Source organism: Rhinolophus hipposideros, assembly GCF_964194185.1.
Source record: "Rhinolophus hipposideros genome assembly, chromosome: 25".
NCBI lineage: Eukaryota > Metazoa > Chordata > Mammalia > Chiroptera > Rhinolophidae > Rhinolophus > Rhinolophus hipposideros.
In genome coordinates, this window is record NC_138071.1 from 30,228,009 (window position 1) to 30,243,195 (window position 15,187).

At 47.7% G+C, this 15,187-nt stretch overlaps 1 protein-coding gene across 5 annotated transcripts in view; it reads right to left on the minus strand.

The window, feature by feature from the left end:
• The window catches only part of PTPRN2 (protein tyrosine phosphatase receptor type N2), a 406,465-nt gene that overhangs the window by 238,797 nt on the left and 152,481 nt on the right, over positions 1-15,187 (minus strand). For all 5 annotated transcript variants that reach the window (XM_081038718.1, XM_081038717.1, XM_081038716.1 and 2 more), the window contains one exon: positions 6,546-6,903. In XM_081038718.1, the coding sequence (XP_080894844.1) occupies positions 6,546-6,903 (358 nt within the window). The remainder of the gene's footprint in view (positions 1-6,545; positions 6,904-15,187) is intronic.

Sequence of the window (15,187 nt, forward strand, 5' to 3'; positions counted from 1 at the left end):
TCAAGCGAATCTGTGCAGGGGGCCAGGGCCGGTCAGGGTCCCCGTGTGACAGGTGCCCCGCCGTTTCGCCCCACACATCCCTCTCCCAGGATGCTGTGCAGGCAGCTGTCTGCATTGGCCGAGGTAGTTACAATCAGTGAGCAATTTATTCTCCCAGAGGTCCTCAAATTTAAACAGGAGAGTTCAGGAGAAGGAACATTCCTTCCCTCTGTCTTTCCTCCCTCCCTCTACCCCTTCCTTCCACAAACATTTATTGCACAATTTCTATGCAAAGCTACATTTCAAGGTGCAGGAATAAAGCATACAACAAAGCACTCAGTTTCATGGAACTTCCATCCATGTTGGAAGAGACAGAAAATAAACAAATAAAAACATAAACACACAGAATGTATGGTACTGATAGGGGCAGTGGGGAAACAAATCTAGGGTGTGGACGATATGGGAGCAGGGAGGGAGGATGCTATGTCATAAAGGATGATTGGAGAAAAGCTCACTGAGAAGATGACATTTAAGCAGAGACCCGAAGCAGGTGAGGCATGAGCCCAGGGTACCTGTAGGAAAGACACTCTGGACAGAGGACATGCCAGTGCAAAGGCCCTGGGGCAGAAGGGTGGAAGAACAGAAAGGCAGCCGGAGTGGCTGGAATGGACCTGCAAGAAGGGCACCAGTAGGTCATGAAGTGAGAGGAGTGGGGCGGGGAGCACCCAGATATGCAGGGTCTTCGACCACGAAAATGACTTCAGTTTTTTCTGAGTGAGATGGGGAGCCGTGTGACATCATCTAATTTACAATTTAAACTGAGCACTTCCTGCAGGCTGGGGACAAGGTCAGAGCAGCGAGGCCAAACGAGGCTCCTGCAATAATGCAGGTCTCGGGAGGATGGTTCGGGCAGCAGGCTGGGCAGCCCTGGGGGTGCTGGGCGGGCAGGTCTGGCAGATCTGCTGACAGACTGGATGCGAGGTGCAAGTAGGAAGGACGCTGAGTGGACGATGACGTGTTGGCAAAGTTGTAGGTGCTGCGCAAGTGTCAGTTCCAGATGTCGGGGGGCAGCGGTGTGGTGGGAACTCTCAGCGGCCCACAACCTCTCCGCACACCTCCCACCATGCAGTGTTCTGTTTTATACCTATTCGGAGTGGGCAGAGTGTAAGGTACTTCTGCTGGTCAAATGCAGGGCACGTCAGACCAGAAACCCTAAAAGGTCCACAACAGGTAAGCATCACAACCTTCCAGAGAAGGCACGGTAACGCCCTGGAGAAGACTGGTGTGTCCTGCCGGCAGCCACCCAGGGTCACTGTTGTCTGTGACTGACGGTATCCTGTCCAGCCCCTCCAGCCTCAGGTTCTGTCTGTGTAAAACCGAGTCCATAATCCCCATGTGAAGGGGTTGCTGAGAAAATAAAATGAAATAAAGCACCTAGATTGTCTCCACATGTCCGATAATCAATGGAGTTAATGTGAAATTGTGCCCCTCTCTCAACACCATATTCTGTCCTAACATTTAATAAGTCAGAAAAAATTCTCTCTGAGGGTCACCACACATCTTTTTTCCTTCAGATTCCTTTAGTTCTATCTCATTATTTGGAGGGAAAGAGATTGCAGAAAGAGATTGCCACATGACAAAACTCCTGTTCTTTAAGATAAAGGTCAGAGACAGGGGGAGTCTTTCCATGGGCCTCTTAGAATGATTATAATAAGAAATAATATCCAACCTTCAAAATGGAATAATAAAATAAAAATTCTGAAATTGCCTCCTCTCACCAAAAAAGAAACTTTTCAGGTTATCACTAGTGAAAAATAACGACTAAATACCTTAGGTATTCAATGGAAGATTCTAAGTGGCCGAGCAGCTTCTGATGAGAACATTCACGCGTATTAGAAATCATCTCCCGTACAGCCGCTGGAAGCCACACGGAGTTATCTCAAAGGCACTCACTCACTGTCAGTCACTGGAGCATGAAGAGAAATGAGGAAATCCTTTTTAAAAAGTCCAGCCAGCCCTGGTGGATCGCAGAGGGACCACAGCACAGAGCACAATCAAATACCACGTACATCAAAGTGGGATGTTCTTTTGTTCCATCAACTGCACCATAAAATTCCGAGATCCGGCCAGCTTATAACGACATTTTAAGTAGCTTCAATGCTCCAAGTGGGCTCTATCAGAGCAATTACTCGAAATGTCAGGACATCAAATACATGAGGCCTGGGGTAGGCGATCAACTCACACGCACGACTGCTGCGTATGAGATGATATACCTAAAAAGGGTCCCCCAGACAAATGGTAGAAGCGTTAGAGAATAAGCCACAGTGTGCAGATAACCTCACTGCTAAACTCTTCAATACAGGGGATGAGGATTATGCACAACAGCTTTTGCTCCTAAGTTCCTTTATCACAATGTACACATGAGTATACACAGTATAGCCATATCTAAATGCATTTCATCATCATCACCATCACCACCACCACCATCACCACCATCATCACCATCATTATCACCACCACCATCACCACCACCACTACCACCATCACCATCACCACCACCACCACCACCACCACCACCATCACCATCACCACCATCACCACCATCACCACCACCACCACCACCATCACCACCACCACCACCACCATCACCACCACCACTACCACCACCACCACCACCACCACCACCATCACCACCATCACCACCATCATCACCATCATTATCATCACCACCATCACCACCACCACCATCACCACCACCACTACCACCATCACCACCACCACCACCACCATCGTCATCACCACCATTATCACCATCACCATCATTATCATCATGAGGAATTTACCATGCTCCTTTTATTTAAAGACTATGTAGTTCCTTTAATTCCTGGAAGCCACCTATCAGGTATTTGCAAACGATTCAGATAAATTCAGAAGGAGCTTATTATTTTATTCTATCCTCATTTGGGCCTCCACCCGGGCGATCTAGGCATAATCATATGTCAGCTTCCTGTCTATTTTCACTGAAAACAACACAAGTAAAGTAAAATGTGTTCTCCTTCCAACTTGAGGCGCTGAGGGTTTGACAGCTAAGTGGCGTACACCACTCACTGGCTAAATGAGAAGTGCCAAACTGCCACCTGGGTGAAAGCACTCCTTGCTCAGTCAGGCCGTCTATTTTGTACTAATAGAACTCTGAACACCGAGTTGCACTCTCTCTCTGTTACATGTAATGAGACAAAGAACAAAAACTATAAATTAGTTTTGGCATTGATTATGTGACTCAGTTGGTGGTAGGGTTGGCTGTCAAATTGCTTTCTAAAGGATATTTCAGTTAGATTCACATTCAGATGAGTCATGTGCCCAGATGTTAACTGGCAAAGACAAGGGGACCAGACATGTGCTGGTGGCCAACGCCAGACATGAAACTGTCCAGGGATGGCTACCAAGGGCATTCACTGAAATCTGCCTCTACGTTAACCAAGTGGGCTAACCCAGCAGAGTATTCAGATCCCACTCAGAAATACCCTCAGAATGGTGAGACTTGTCGAACTCCCTCTTAGAGTCCAGGACCAACTAGCCAGAGGAACAAAATAAATTGTGTTTAAATCTGCATTTTGGACAGTTGGCTCTTCAGAGCTCCAACTCTGTCTCAGGTGATCTGCCTTTGGAATAAGCTAGCATTTACCCTCTCAAGTTGCAGTTTTCTCATCAGGAAAAGCAAATTGAAAATAACGTCATCTTTTAAGGTTGATATAAAGAGCAAACAAGCCCACTGATGTAGAAGAATCCACTCATTCATTCATTCATCAAGTATCATGCCCGGCACATGCTGGATCCTGGGGTGCAAATGGGGGGAAAAGAGGTACAATTTGTCATTTTCCTAAGGCTTAAGGTCTACAAGGGGAGACAAGCACTTATCAGGTAATCACCCAAATGTACAATTGCAAACTTGGGACACATCCTGGAGGAAAGTGCAGGGTGGAGCCTGTGGGTGGGGTGAGGGGCGCTCATGTTATTGGGGGTCGAGCACTTTTACAACAGTCACGTTGAAACCTGCCAGCGAGGCTAAGTGGCCCCTGATATGGTGAGACACAGCTAGACAGTGACCCGTCGTGGAAGGACACGTCACAGACTTGGAGGCCTTCTTGCCAAACACTGATCACAAATGGCCATGTTTCTGGACTAGATCCTCGTCTACAGGAAATACAGAGGTGCAGGTTTTCTTTGGGATTCAATCAGCAAAATCCAGAATGCAAAAAACTCTATGAGACATGGGAACTAGTTTCTAAAACCAATAAATAAACAAGTTGCAAGGAAAGGGGGAGACGGAAACTTCTGTAGATTAAAACAGATATACCCACCAATTCAGTGGACATTCTTTGTAGTCTGCTTTAAAAAGATCCAATTGTAAAGAAAACTTATGACAAGCCAATTAGATGTTCAGCGATATTAAGACATTACTATTCATTTTAATATATGACAAAGCTATTGCGGTTAGGCTTACACAAGAGGCCGTATCGTTCAACAGTACAATACTGAAATATTGGCATATGAAATCATTCAGGAAGGGAGAGAGGAAGGAGGCTGCGGGTGCACAGAAGCAGCAAGAGAGGCCACGAGCTGCTACTGGCTGAAGCCCGCTGTTGCACAGGGTTCATCGTACAATTCTTTCTATTTATTTTGTGATTGGCATTTTACATGACTCTTCTTAAAGCACACGGTGCACTTGGGAAGACAGTATACATAAAAAGAAAGCCAACTTTGCAACTTAGCACAGAAGAAAACACCGACAAAATTATACAGTTAAGAAGGGTCACTGGAGAGTGGAGCGAGCATGTTCAAAGAGGATGTGGAAAGGATGGGAAGGTACCAAGTAACAGGAGGAAGGCTTGTGGGCAGTGCGGCCTGAGCGGGCACAGCACCTCCATTCTGCACTCGCTCCCCTGGGCTTCCTTACTGGGCCAGCAGTATTTACCTCCTCCTACTTTCAACAGCTAGGACAGATGGTGGCAACAGTGGGATTTTTCAGTTGTGGGGATGAGCTAAGAGGAGAGAATGGTGGGGAGAGAGAGAAGAGGACAGCCCGACATTGCCTGACATGGGGAGCACCAACGCAGGAGAAGATGGGAGAGGGGCAGTCAGCACCAGGGAGAGGGCCCGGAGGTCTGAGCAGAGGCCACTGCTTGGCCATCGAATGGCTACAGGTGACCTTTAGTAGGCTATTTACAGCAGAGGTGCAAAGTGGTGCTGAGCTGGGGAAGATCAGTGAGTATAGAGACCGTATGAAAGTCCAACTAGCACATGAAGAGCAGAGCTGGAGTTTACTGGCTGTGGAGCGCAGAAGGCAGCAGGGCCAACCCAAGGAAGGGATTTGTGAGTGGTGCATGGTTAAAGGGGAGAAGAAACAGCCCCGGAGGGAAAGGTGCTGCTGGGAAAGGTGCCCTACAGGGAGGACAAGCCCGCAGGTATAAATGTCAGTTCGACCCATGAGTGCTTACGTGCTCAGTTCTTAGACACACGAGCTGTTTCTCACACACCTTTCTTTTCCAAGAAGAAAGCATCAGTGATGGCCACACATCCATCCTTCCCTCTAATTATACCTTTGCATGTCTCCAATTTAAGAAGAGCCCAAGCGACTATACGGACAGAGGGGGAACAAGAGAGCCATGTAGCTGGAAAGCAGCCGCGTGCGGAAGACACTGTCAGAGCAAGCCCAGGCCTCCACTTGCAGACAGAGAGCTAATGTCAATGCGATTCTCAGTCGACAGTTTCTAAAAGCCTGGTTCTGCTTGCTCTTACTATTTGTTCACCTTCAAAGGAGGAGTCATCTTTTCTCAGAATCTCACTTTATATTTAATGGTCTTAGGAAAAGCCTGTTAGAAAATAACAGATCAGAAACGTCTGCACCTTAGAGGAGAAGGAGCCAGTAAATGCCCCTCCTCCCTGTGGATGAGCCTAACGGGCGTATCTCAGGTCACGACACTGCCAGGTGTGGGGCTAAGATACATGTCTATGGGCCACTCAGGGACTGGGAGCAGCACTGGGTTCAGACTGGATTCTTCAGGGGACAAGGCAGACAACCGCAGACAGGGCAGCTGGGTGTGATGGGACCAGCGGATGGTGACAAAATGAAGGCACATGCCGAATCTAAAGTCTCCATGTTCACTTTCCCAAAACACTATGCAGCCAACACAACCTGGGGGCCAGATCTGGCCACGTTCCCATTTCATCATCTGCATCCATCAAGTCATGAAACTGAAACTGCAGAGGAAGAGGTTGACGCACAGGCCGTCCCTGACCCTGGAGGGGCTGCCACCTCTCCCTCCGGCCTCACCTGCTTGAATTCTCATGGTGTGGGTGTAACCGCCTCCTCTCCTGCCAACAGCACAGGAAGCATGGACCCTTTCTCACACCGCACCCAGCTTCTGCCACCCCAGAGGGAAGTGCCACTGGGTGAAAAGGTATCTCACAGGCCAAGACTGCGATGGAGGGCCAGCCCTGGGCAGGTGCCAGAAAGGAACGAGCGGACAGCAGAACACCAGAGCGGGGTGGTGAGTCTGACTTACCTTCGCCTGTACCTGGGGCATCTTTGAGGTCTTCTGGAGGTGCAGACCATTTCTGTGGGGCCACCGCTGCTGAAGGGACCCTTGGCACCCTCCAAGGAAACTGCAATTTGTTTGGCCTGGGGTCGCCCTTCTTGGGGGTTTCGGGGGGCTTCATAGCTAGGTAGGCACCCAGCGCAGCAACCAGATTCCGCTTCTCCACACCACCGTCCACCTTGGGGCTGAGCTCGTCGGGCTGCCGCCGGCTGAGGGTCCATAGCGGGCCACTTGCGGGGTACCTGGCCCGGGAGGCAGGGGCGTAGGTCAGAGCTGACGTTTGGGCCACATAGGTCAGCGCGCTCTCAGCATGGGGGTCCTCATCCTGCAGGGCCGAGGAACAAAACAGCAGCAGGTGAGCTCCCATCCTCAGCCACACAACAAAATGGCACCGAGTCTACACTTTCCAGGCACTAAACACATCAGGAATCGGAAATGCACACCTAGTACGAGCACAGGGGCTGTCATTGCACTGATGGACCGAAATCCGTTACTGCACTGGTTTTTAATAACAACTTCACTGAAATTAATTCACATGCCATGAAATTCACGCAATTCAGTTGTTTTTAGTATATCCAGAGCTGTGCAAACGTCACTATTCCATTCCTCCATTACACTATTCCAGAACATTCCCATCACCCTGAAAGAAACCTTGTACCCATTCACCCAACCCCAGCCCCCGAGAACTACTCAGGGACGTTCTGTCCTCATGGATTTGCCTGTTCTGGGCATTTCGTGTAAGAGGGACCACACAACATGTGAACTTCTGTGTCTGGCTTCTTCTACATGCACATGTTTTCACGGTACATCCACGTTGTAGCGTGTCAGCGCCTCCTCCCTTTTTATGGCTGAAGAGTAAGCCGTTTGATAGATTCAGCACATTTTATTTACTCATTCATCAGCTGTTGGACACTTGGGTTTTTTCCTACTTTTTGGCCAATATAAATAAGACTGCTATGGCTATTCAAGTACAAGTTTTTATGTTTTCAATTCTCTTGAGTATACACCCAGGACTGAAATTGCTGGGCGGTGTGGTAGCTACACTTAACTCACCAAGGAACTGCCAAACAGCTTCCAGCACGGCCGCACCACTTAACTGACCACCAGCAGCATGTGAGGGCTCCCATCACCCCACCTCCCCAGCTACACTGCTCCTTGGTCACCTGGTTCGCTACACCCATCCCGGTGGTTAGGAAGTGGCTTTGCTGGTCACCTAAGTCACCTTCAAGTCCTCTTCCTTTACCAGCAGTACTCTGCACCCGGAAGTCACCAGGTTCTCTGGGTTAGCAATTACACATAATATCGAATCCATGATCGGCCAACATGGCCTTTCAGGGAGCAGCCCCTATATCCCCTCCGCACTCTTTCATAAATTTTCCCAGGAGGATGTGTTCCCATCACACCTTCTTTTGCCACCATACAAGTCAAGGCCCAATCGTCTTCACCTCCAAGACAGCTATAAAAACACTAGAAATCTCAGTAGTCTCTCTCTTACTATGGTACCATCAAAACTTCATGACAAACAGTAATTTCCAACTTTGAGCCTCTCACAACAGTTACAGCTGTCCTACAGGCATACTCCATGGTGTGGTGTGCGCCCGTGGACCATACATTTTTAAAAATCTGGCCCATTGGTATTTTCTACATGCACCTCCCTTGGAGCACGTGGTCAGTGTTGAGTCAATGGGGTGCGTATCTTGGGACCTAGTTAAAACGTGCAGACATTACTGAATTTTAGTGGCCCAGACTCCTATGTCTGGTTATTTTCAAAAATATTTGGGCCCAGCCTCCCAGGATAGCTTCTGGTTTAGCAGGCTGGAAATCGGGAAATGGGGGTTGATATGGGTTCCAGTTTCCCCTTTCACATTTGAACTTGAAGAAGTCAGTTGACCTTTTTAAGACTCAACTTTCCTCCGTCAAAGGAGGAGAATGGACACCACCTGTAGGATTGTTTTATTTCTAAGATGATGTGATTCTTAGCTGTCATCAAGTTGTTTTATTTTGTCTAAGTCCTAGCTGAAATCAACTGCTTTTCCTTTAGAAAAGAGAAAGTAAGATGAGAGAGAAAAAAAAAATGCCACCACAACGAATAGCCCCTCAAGCAGTTTCCACCAATGGGTGTATGTGTCAGCCCTCAGCTCAGCCTGAGGCCTGTTCAGAAAGGCTCTGGGAACGCCTGGTGAGGCCACCACACTGGAGGCTGGGATCCCCATCCTGGGCGTGGGGAAGCTGCTGTCATGGTCACCTCTTTCTCTGACTCTGGGGAGAAGAAGAGAGCAGTAGATGTAGCTGGATTCGGGGGCAGAGTTGCATGGTTTGGAATCCGCCCTCTGACGCTGACAAGCTCAATGACCTTTGCTGCCGGAGTTAGCTAACCTCTAAGTCATCTGTGAAATGGGGTGAAATCACAGTGCCACATATGAGTGCCCGTGGCCACTGCTGCTGTTATTTACTTCACCTGCTCACACCTTCATTTTCTTTAAAGCAGCAAGAAGTCATAGCTCCCCTGGGAAGGAGACATCCAACTGTCCCTTTATTCCACATTCAACTCTAAGTTTAAAATTCTATTACTCATTTTCAAACCCTCTATTTTGAAGATGTTTTAAGCCTCAATTCAACAAACCTATGATGTCATGTTTCCCAAGATACTGGTGAATAATTTTTAAGACTGTAGTTGCCCAAATCTGGAAATTAGCAACCTAAAAGCATAAAAACTTGCCAATCTCCAGCACACAAGATAGCCACTTCCGGCACACTAATTCTTCAAACTGTATGTCAGAGAAATCCGGTCTGGGCGTGTATGGTGTGGTCCACTGTGCATGTACGCGGCATCTGAGGATGGCTGCCGAAGCTTCCTGACATTTACACTGCAATGGAATTCTTTTAGGCACATTCCTTAACCCACAGTGTTTCCACATAAAAGTGGAAATGCTCACCAACACGTTCTAAACTGTTTGCTGATGACACCAAGGAGGAAGAAGGCTAGTTCAGAAACTGACCCAATCCTGTCAGCACAGCTCTGTGTAACCTGCATAACCAGGGACAAGTTACCTAACCTCTTTGGGTTTCACTTTTACCACCTGCAAAACTTGGGAAATAATTCCTTTTTTTCTTAAAGCAGTTGTCAGGATTAGGGAGAGTACAGGTCAAAGTGCCTAGCTTAGCTCATGGGTCAGAGGAGGTGTCCATCACTGCCATCAAGTATCAATACCACCATCATCACCATCACCACCATCACCATCACCATCACCACCATCATCATCACCACCACCACCATCACCACCATCACCACCACCATCATCACCATCATCACCATCACCACCATCATCACCATCACCACCATCATCACCATCACCATCACCATCACCACCATCACCACCATCACCATCATCACCATCACCACCATCACCATCACCACCATCATCACCATCACCACCATCACCACCATCAGCAGCATCACCATCATCATCACCATCATCATCACCATCATCACCATCACCACCGTCATCACCATCAGCATCATCATCACCATCATCATCACCACCGTCACCATCACCACCATCATCACCATCACCAACATCATCACCACTACCATCATCACCATCATCACCATCACCACCATCACCACCATCGGCAGCATCATAGCCACTACTGCTGCTGTGTGGGTTACATTCTGTGGGGGAAGAATGACTCAAACATGGATCTGTCTTCAAACAGCCTGCAGACTAAAATACTATTGCCACAGACAAGAGTAACTGTAACTGAAAGTTTATTATTAGAGAGGTTCAGTGACACGGAGTTTGGAAAGAAGTGATCCTGTTTAGCTGGGGGAATCAGCGCAGGTTCCAGGAGCCAGAGAATGCACACCCTATTGCCACAGCCTGCATCGTACCCCCTGCCTCCCCAACAGGAAGAGTCGTGGGAGTGCATCCCCTTGCTCCCAGCTCCACGAGGGCCAGGGTACCTGCACTAAACGTCAGGCCTCCTTCCTGTCCTGGAAATCCACCCACCCCAGTCCCAGATTGCACAATTATGCATTCAGACGGCCAGGAAGGCCTGGAGGCCCTAGGAGTCCACATGCCAACAAACCCTGAGTGGACGAGACTTCTGGCTATACACTGGTCACTCTGCTCATCAGATATTCTCTTGTGTCAAGGATCCAGAACAAATTAGGAAACCCAAACTGGGCCATCTTTTGGCCACATAACCAGCATTTCCTCCAGTTTGTCTCACAGCCCGAAGGCAGCCCTGCCAAGCACATTGATCAAGACGTGCTTCTGCTGGCAGGACATAGCACCCAGCAGTGGGGCACCCACAGGCTTCCCAATGAGCTGGCCCCACGATGCCACTGGATGCGGCAACATTTGGGGGCAGGGGGGTGCTCAGAAACGGCCACCTCCAGCTCATTAATGGACTTGGGGTGACTATACTGTGCCTTCCTGTGCTCGGGCCAGAGGGGATAGTCCTGGCGACTTGTATATTCTCTATCTATCTCTCGGTGACTTGCTCTCTCACTCCACCCACGTCTCTCTTTGTCCCCCCGCCCCAACCAACACAGTGACAAGGGTGTCAGTGCCTAACAGTGTTCAGGCTCTCAGTGGCCTGCCCATGAGCAGAGGAAGAAGATTGCAGGTGTCCTTCTTACTGACAGTGCTGTCACCAGGACAACAGACATTTCTACATTCAGAGGAGCCTCATGCTGGAGTGTCTTTGACCAAGACACCTGTAGTGTCTTTGCAGCCAAGACATAGCACTTTCAGTTAGGAAGAGAGTCCCCAAACAGTTTCCACAGAGTTCACAAAGTCCCTGAGGTTGAAGATGTTCTGAGTTTTAATCCCTGGGGTGGACGACTTGTACAGGAAGCTGACAGGAGGGCAGGGTGCGATGTGACGTCGCGGGTGTCTGCAGATGACGCTACGTTAGGCTAGCATGGAATCACTCTATGGCCAACTCGCAGCAAGTGTACTGTGGCCATCCCACTCACTATGCGCTGCCCCCTCCTCTGTCCTTTTGGCCTCAGGATGCTCCTTCTTCGCATCTTGTCCTTCCAGCCGCTGCACCGCAGCCTCGTCCCAGCAAGTGGGAAGTGAAGGGAATGACTGACGCACAGAGCCACATCCATTTGTTTGTCACCTTGGGTGAGTGCACGGCCAGGTTGGACCAGAACCCGAGGGCAGCAGAGTACTAGACACCCAGTGGACCATGCTTACGAGACTAGTGCCACATTGTTATCTGGCTTCATGACTTCTAACTCTTGTTGGCCCTCTGAACAACTCCATAGTGTGAGCAAGACAGTCCCATGTTATAGATGAAGAGACGAGATCTTCCGTGAGTAAGAAGCAGAGCAGGGACACAGCGCCAGGCAGTTGCTCTGGGCCGTGTCACAGGAACAGCAGGCTCTACCTGCAGTCTCATGGAAAATGACAGAACTTGGGCTCAACTGAGTTTGGAGGGGGAACTTGGTGACCTTACTTTTGGCTTCGAAAACACATAAAAAAGTTGAACAGGAATTCTTGGGTTCTGATTTCAGCTCGACCACCAATGAAGTGTTTGAAATCAAACACCATCTCTGTCTAGCCTCAGTAGCTCACTCCGTACAGTCAGATGACTGAAGGTCTCAAAGGACCTTCTCTGGTAAAATAGGAGTCGACAGGAAGCACAATAAAACCTCACGGAATACGCTGTGGCTGTTTTCTGTGTCCCCCAATCAGCTCTGAAGAATGCAAACAAGAGAAGGGGGCCACTGTTGGAGGGTGCCCACGGAGCTTCTCACACATGAGAAGTTGAACCAAAAATAAACACAAAAAAGGGAATGTCTTCAGCCCACACTGAACTCAACACCAAAGAAACATGACATATTCATGGCTTCCTACACAACTTCGTCATTGTTGGCTCTGTGTCCACACAGCTATCTCCTCTCAGCAAGCCAGCTGCAAAGGGCCAGGCCCAGCCACCTTCCTCTGTGACTGCATCACCCACCACAGAGCCGGCAGGAGAGGCGCCCAGGACAGAAACACAGCTGGGGAGGGCACAGCCGGTAGGGCTGTGATGGACAGTACGTACGACAATCCTGCAGATAAGGTCATGAACTGATGCCAGCACTGCCGTGTGTGTCATCCTGCTGGGTGAAAGTTGAGCACATGAATGGGAGGTGGGCCGGTTTTCCCACGAGCCCAGTTCTGAGCTGGATAGAACGTAAGCTTCCTGTAGGTGGAGTCGGGATGCTTCACAGGTGGGATTCTCTCTGGCAGAGGCTCGGGGAGGATCCTCAGTAACTAACTAACATGCATCAACCGCTCCTACACACTGGGCACAGCATGCATGCTGAGAGCAGCACATGGGTCCTGATCACAGCGTGGCTTCCCACGGAAGCCTGTAGAAATGACAGCATGAGCAGGCAACCTCTCACCCAGTGAACACTGTGGGTGTGGAGTCTAACGTGTCACGGGCTGGACATCACAGCTCTGCACCTTTGCAAAGGCTGTTCCCAGTGGCATAGATGGTAGTGAGCAGGAGGGAACCCTGTGCCCGTACTTGGTTTCCTAAGGCGGCACCTCTTCAGAAATGGAGACGGAGACGATGGGCCTAGAGGACACCTGGGGTGCTTCCAGTCTGCAGCGGCTATAAATAAGGCTGGTGTATGTCTTGTGGACGGTCACATGCAGGTTTCCTTGTGAGCACCTGCTGTCCTTCCTGTTGGGCAGACGCCCAAGGGTGGACCTGCTGCGTCCCAGATGAATGCCAACCGTGGAGAAAACACCCAAGAGTGGTTGTTACATTTGTTTCCAAAATCCAAGAGCTTCCATTACCCTACATTCTCACCAAGGATTGGTATTACTGCTTAAAAAAAAAAAAATTAGCCAATCTAGTGGACACAAAGTAGTTTATGGATTTCTCCTGTATTTTCTTAATGAACAATAAAGCTTAGCACCTGTGACGCCCTTATTGGCCATTTTCCTGCTGTTTTCATGAAGTATCTGTTCAAAACTCACACATTTGTGTTGCTTTGCTCATCTTTTATCTTTGTCTGTATTAAGGTATGATTGACATACACTAAGTAGGACATATTTGTTTTGACATAAGTGGACCCTCTTGTGAAACCATCACCAGAGTCAGGACAGTGAACATATCTGTCACCCTGAAGCCTTCCTTGCGCCCCTTTGGGACATTGCCCTCCACTAACCCCCATCCCACACCCTCAGGCATCCTGATTTTCTATCCAGCCCTTCTACACTGTTTTGCATTTTCTAAAAGTTTATATAAATGGAATTATAACATTGTGTGCTCTTTTTCTGTCTTTCGGTCAGAATGATTATTTGGAAACTCACCCACCCTGTTGCACGCATCAATAGTTCACTCATTTTTACCGCTGAGCACCATTCCATATGACGGATCAAACACAATTTGTTACTCACTTGTTGATGGGCATTTGGTTTGTTTCCAATTGTTGGCAATTACTATGAAAGCTTCTATAAATATTCATGTACAAGTTTTCGAATGGACAAAGCTGTCATTTATCTTGGGCAGGAGTGGGGTGCCTGGATCAGAGAGCACGTGTATGTTTAATTTCTTAAGAAACCATGGAAATGTTTTCCAAAGCAGCCGTACTGTTTTACATTCCCACCAGTTGGGTAGGAGAGTTCCAGTTCATCTGCCTCCTTGACATCACATGGCACGGTCAGATTTTGTATTCAGCAATTTTTAGGTATATCATTCTATAAATATCAATTAGGTTAAGTTGGTTGATGTTGCTCAAATTTTCTATATCCTTACTGATGTTTTATCTTCTTGTATAATCAGCTACTGAGAGAGGAGAGTTAAAATATCTCAAAAATTGATTGTGGACTTGTATATTTATCTTTGTAGTCGTCTCATATTTTTGCTTATGTATTTGAATGACATTAGGCTCATTAAAAGATTTTCATGTCATCTAATGAATTGGCCATTTGCTCATTATAAAATGTCTCTATCTCTGATAACACTATATGTGTTAAAGTGTACTTTGATTAATATTAAATAACCACACCAGTTTTCTTCTAGTTTCCACTGTATTTATTCCCCATACTTTTATTTTCAAACCATATAACTTTCTTGTTCACATGCTTGGGCTTTAGTAGAATATGTTAAAATTTGTTTTTTGTTTTTATTAAGATTGAACATCTCTGGTTTTTATTTGAAGGGCTTAGTCCATTTGTATTTAATATAATCATAAATAGGGGTAGACTGAAGTCTACTTTCTTGATGTCTGTTTTATATTTAGCCTATGTGATCTTTGTTCCGCTGTCTCCTTTCTTGCCTTCATATAGATAAATAAACCCTTTTAGCATTCCATTTTATTTGTGTGTTGACTTTCAGTTATAACTACTTGGCTTGTCCGTGTTGTCAGACGCGACTAGGGTGGCCCATTGATATTCTGTATTGTAAGTCCGTCTGAGCATCTTCAACTGGTGATTTCTAGTTTTTTTCCAATGACTGTCCTCTGCAAAGCCTCCCTGAGCCCACTGTCCATCTGGTTCAAGTGTCTCCTCACTTCTAACATTCCCTTATTATACCACTTGCTCTATTTTTAACTCCAGTTTTTGTCTCCCTTACCCAGTAAGATTGTGAAA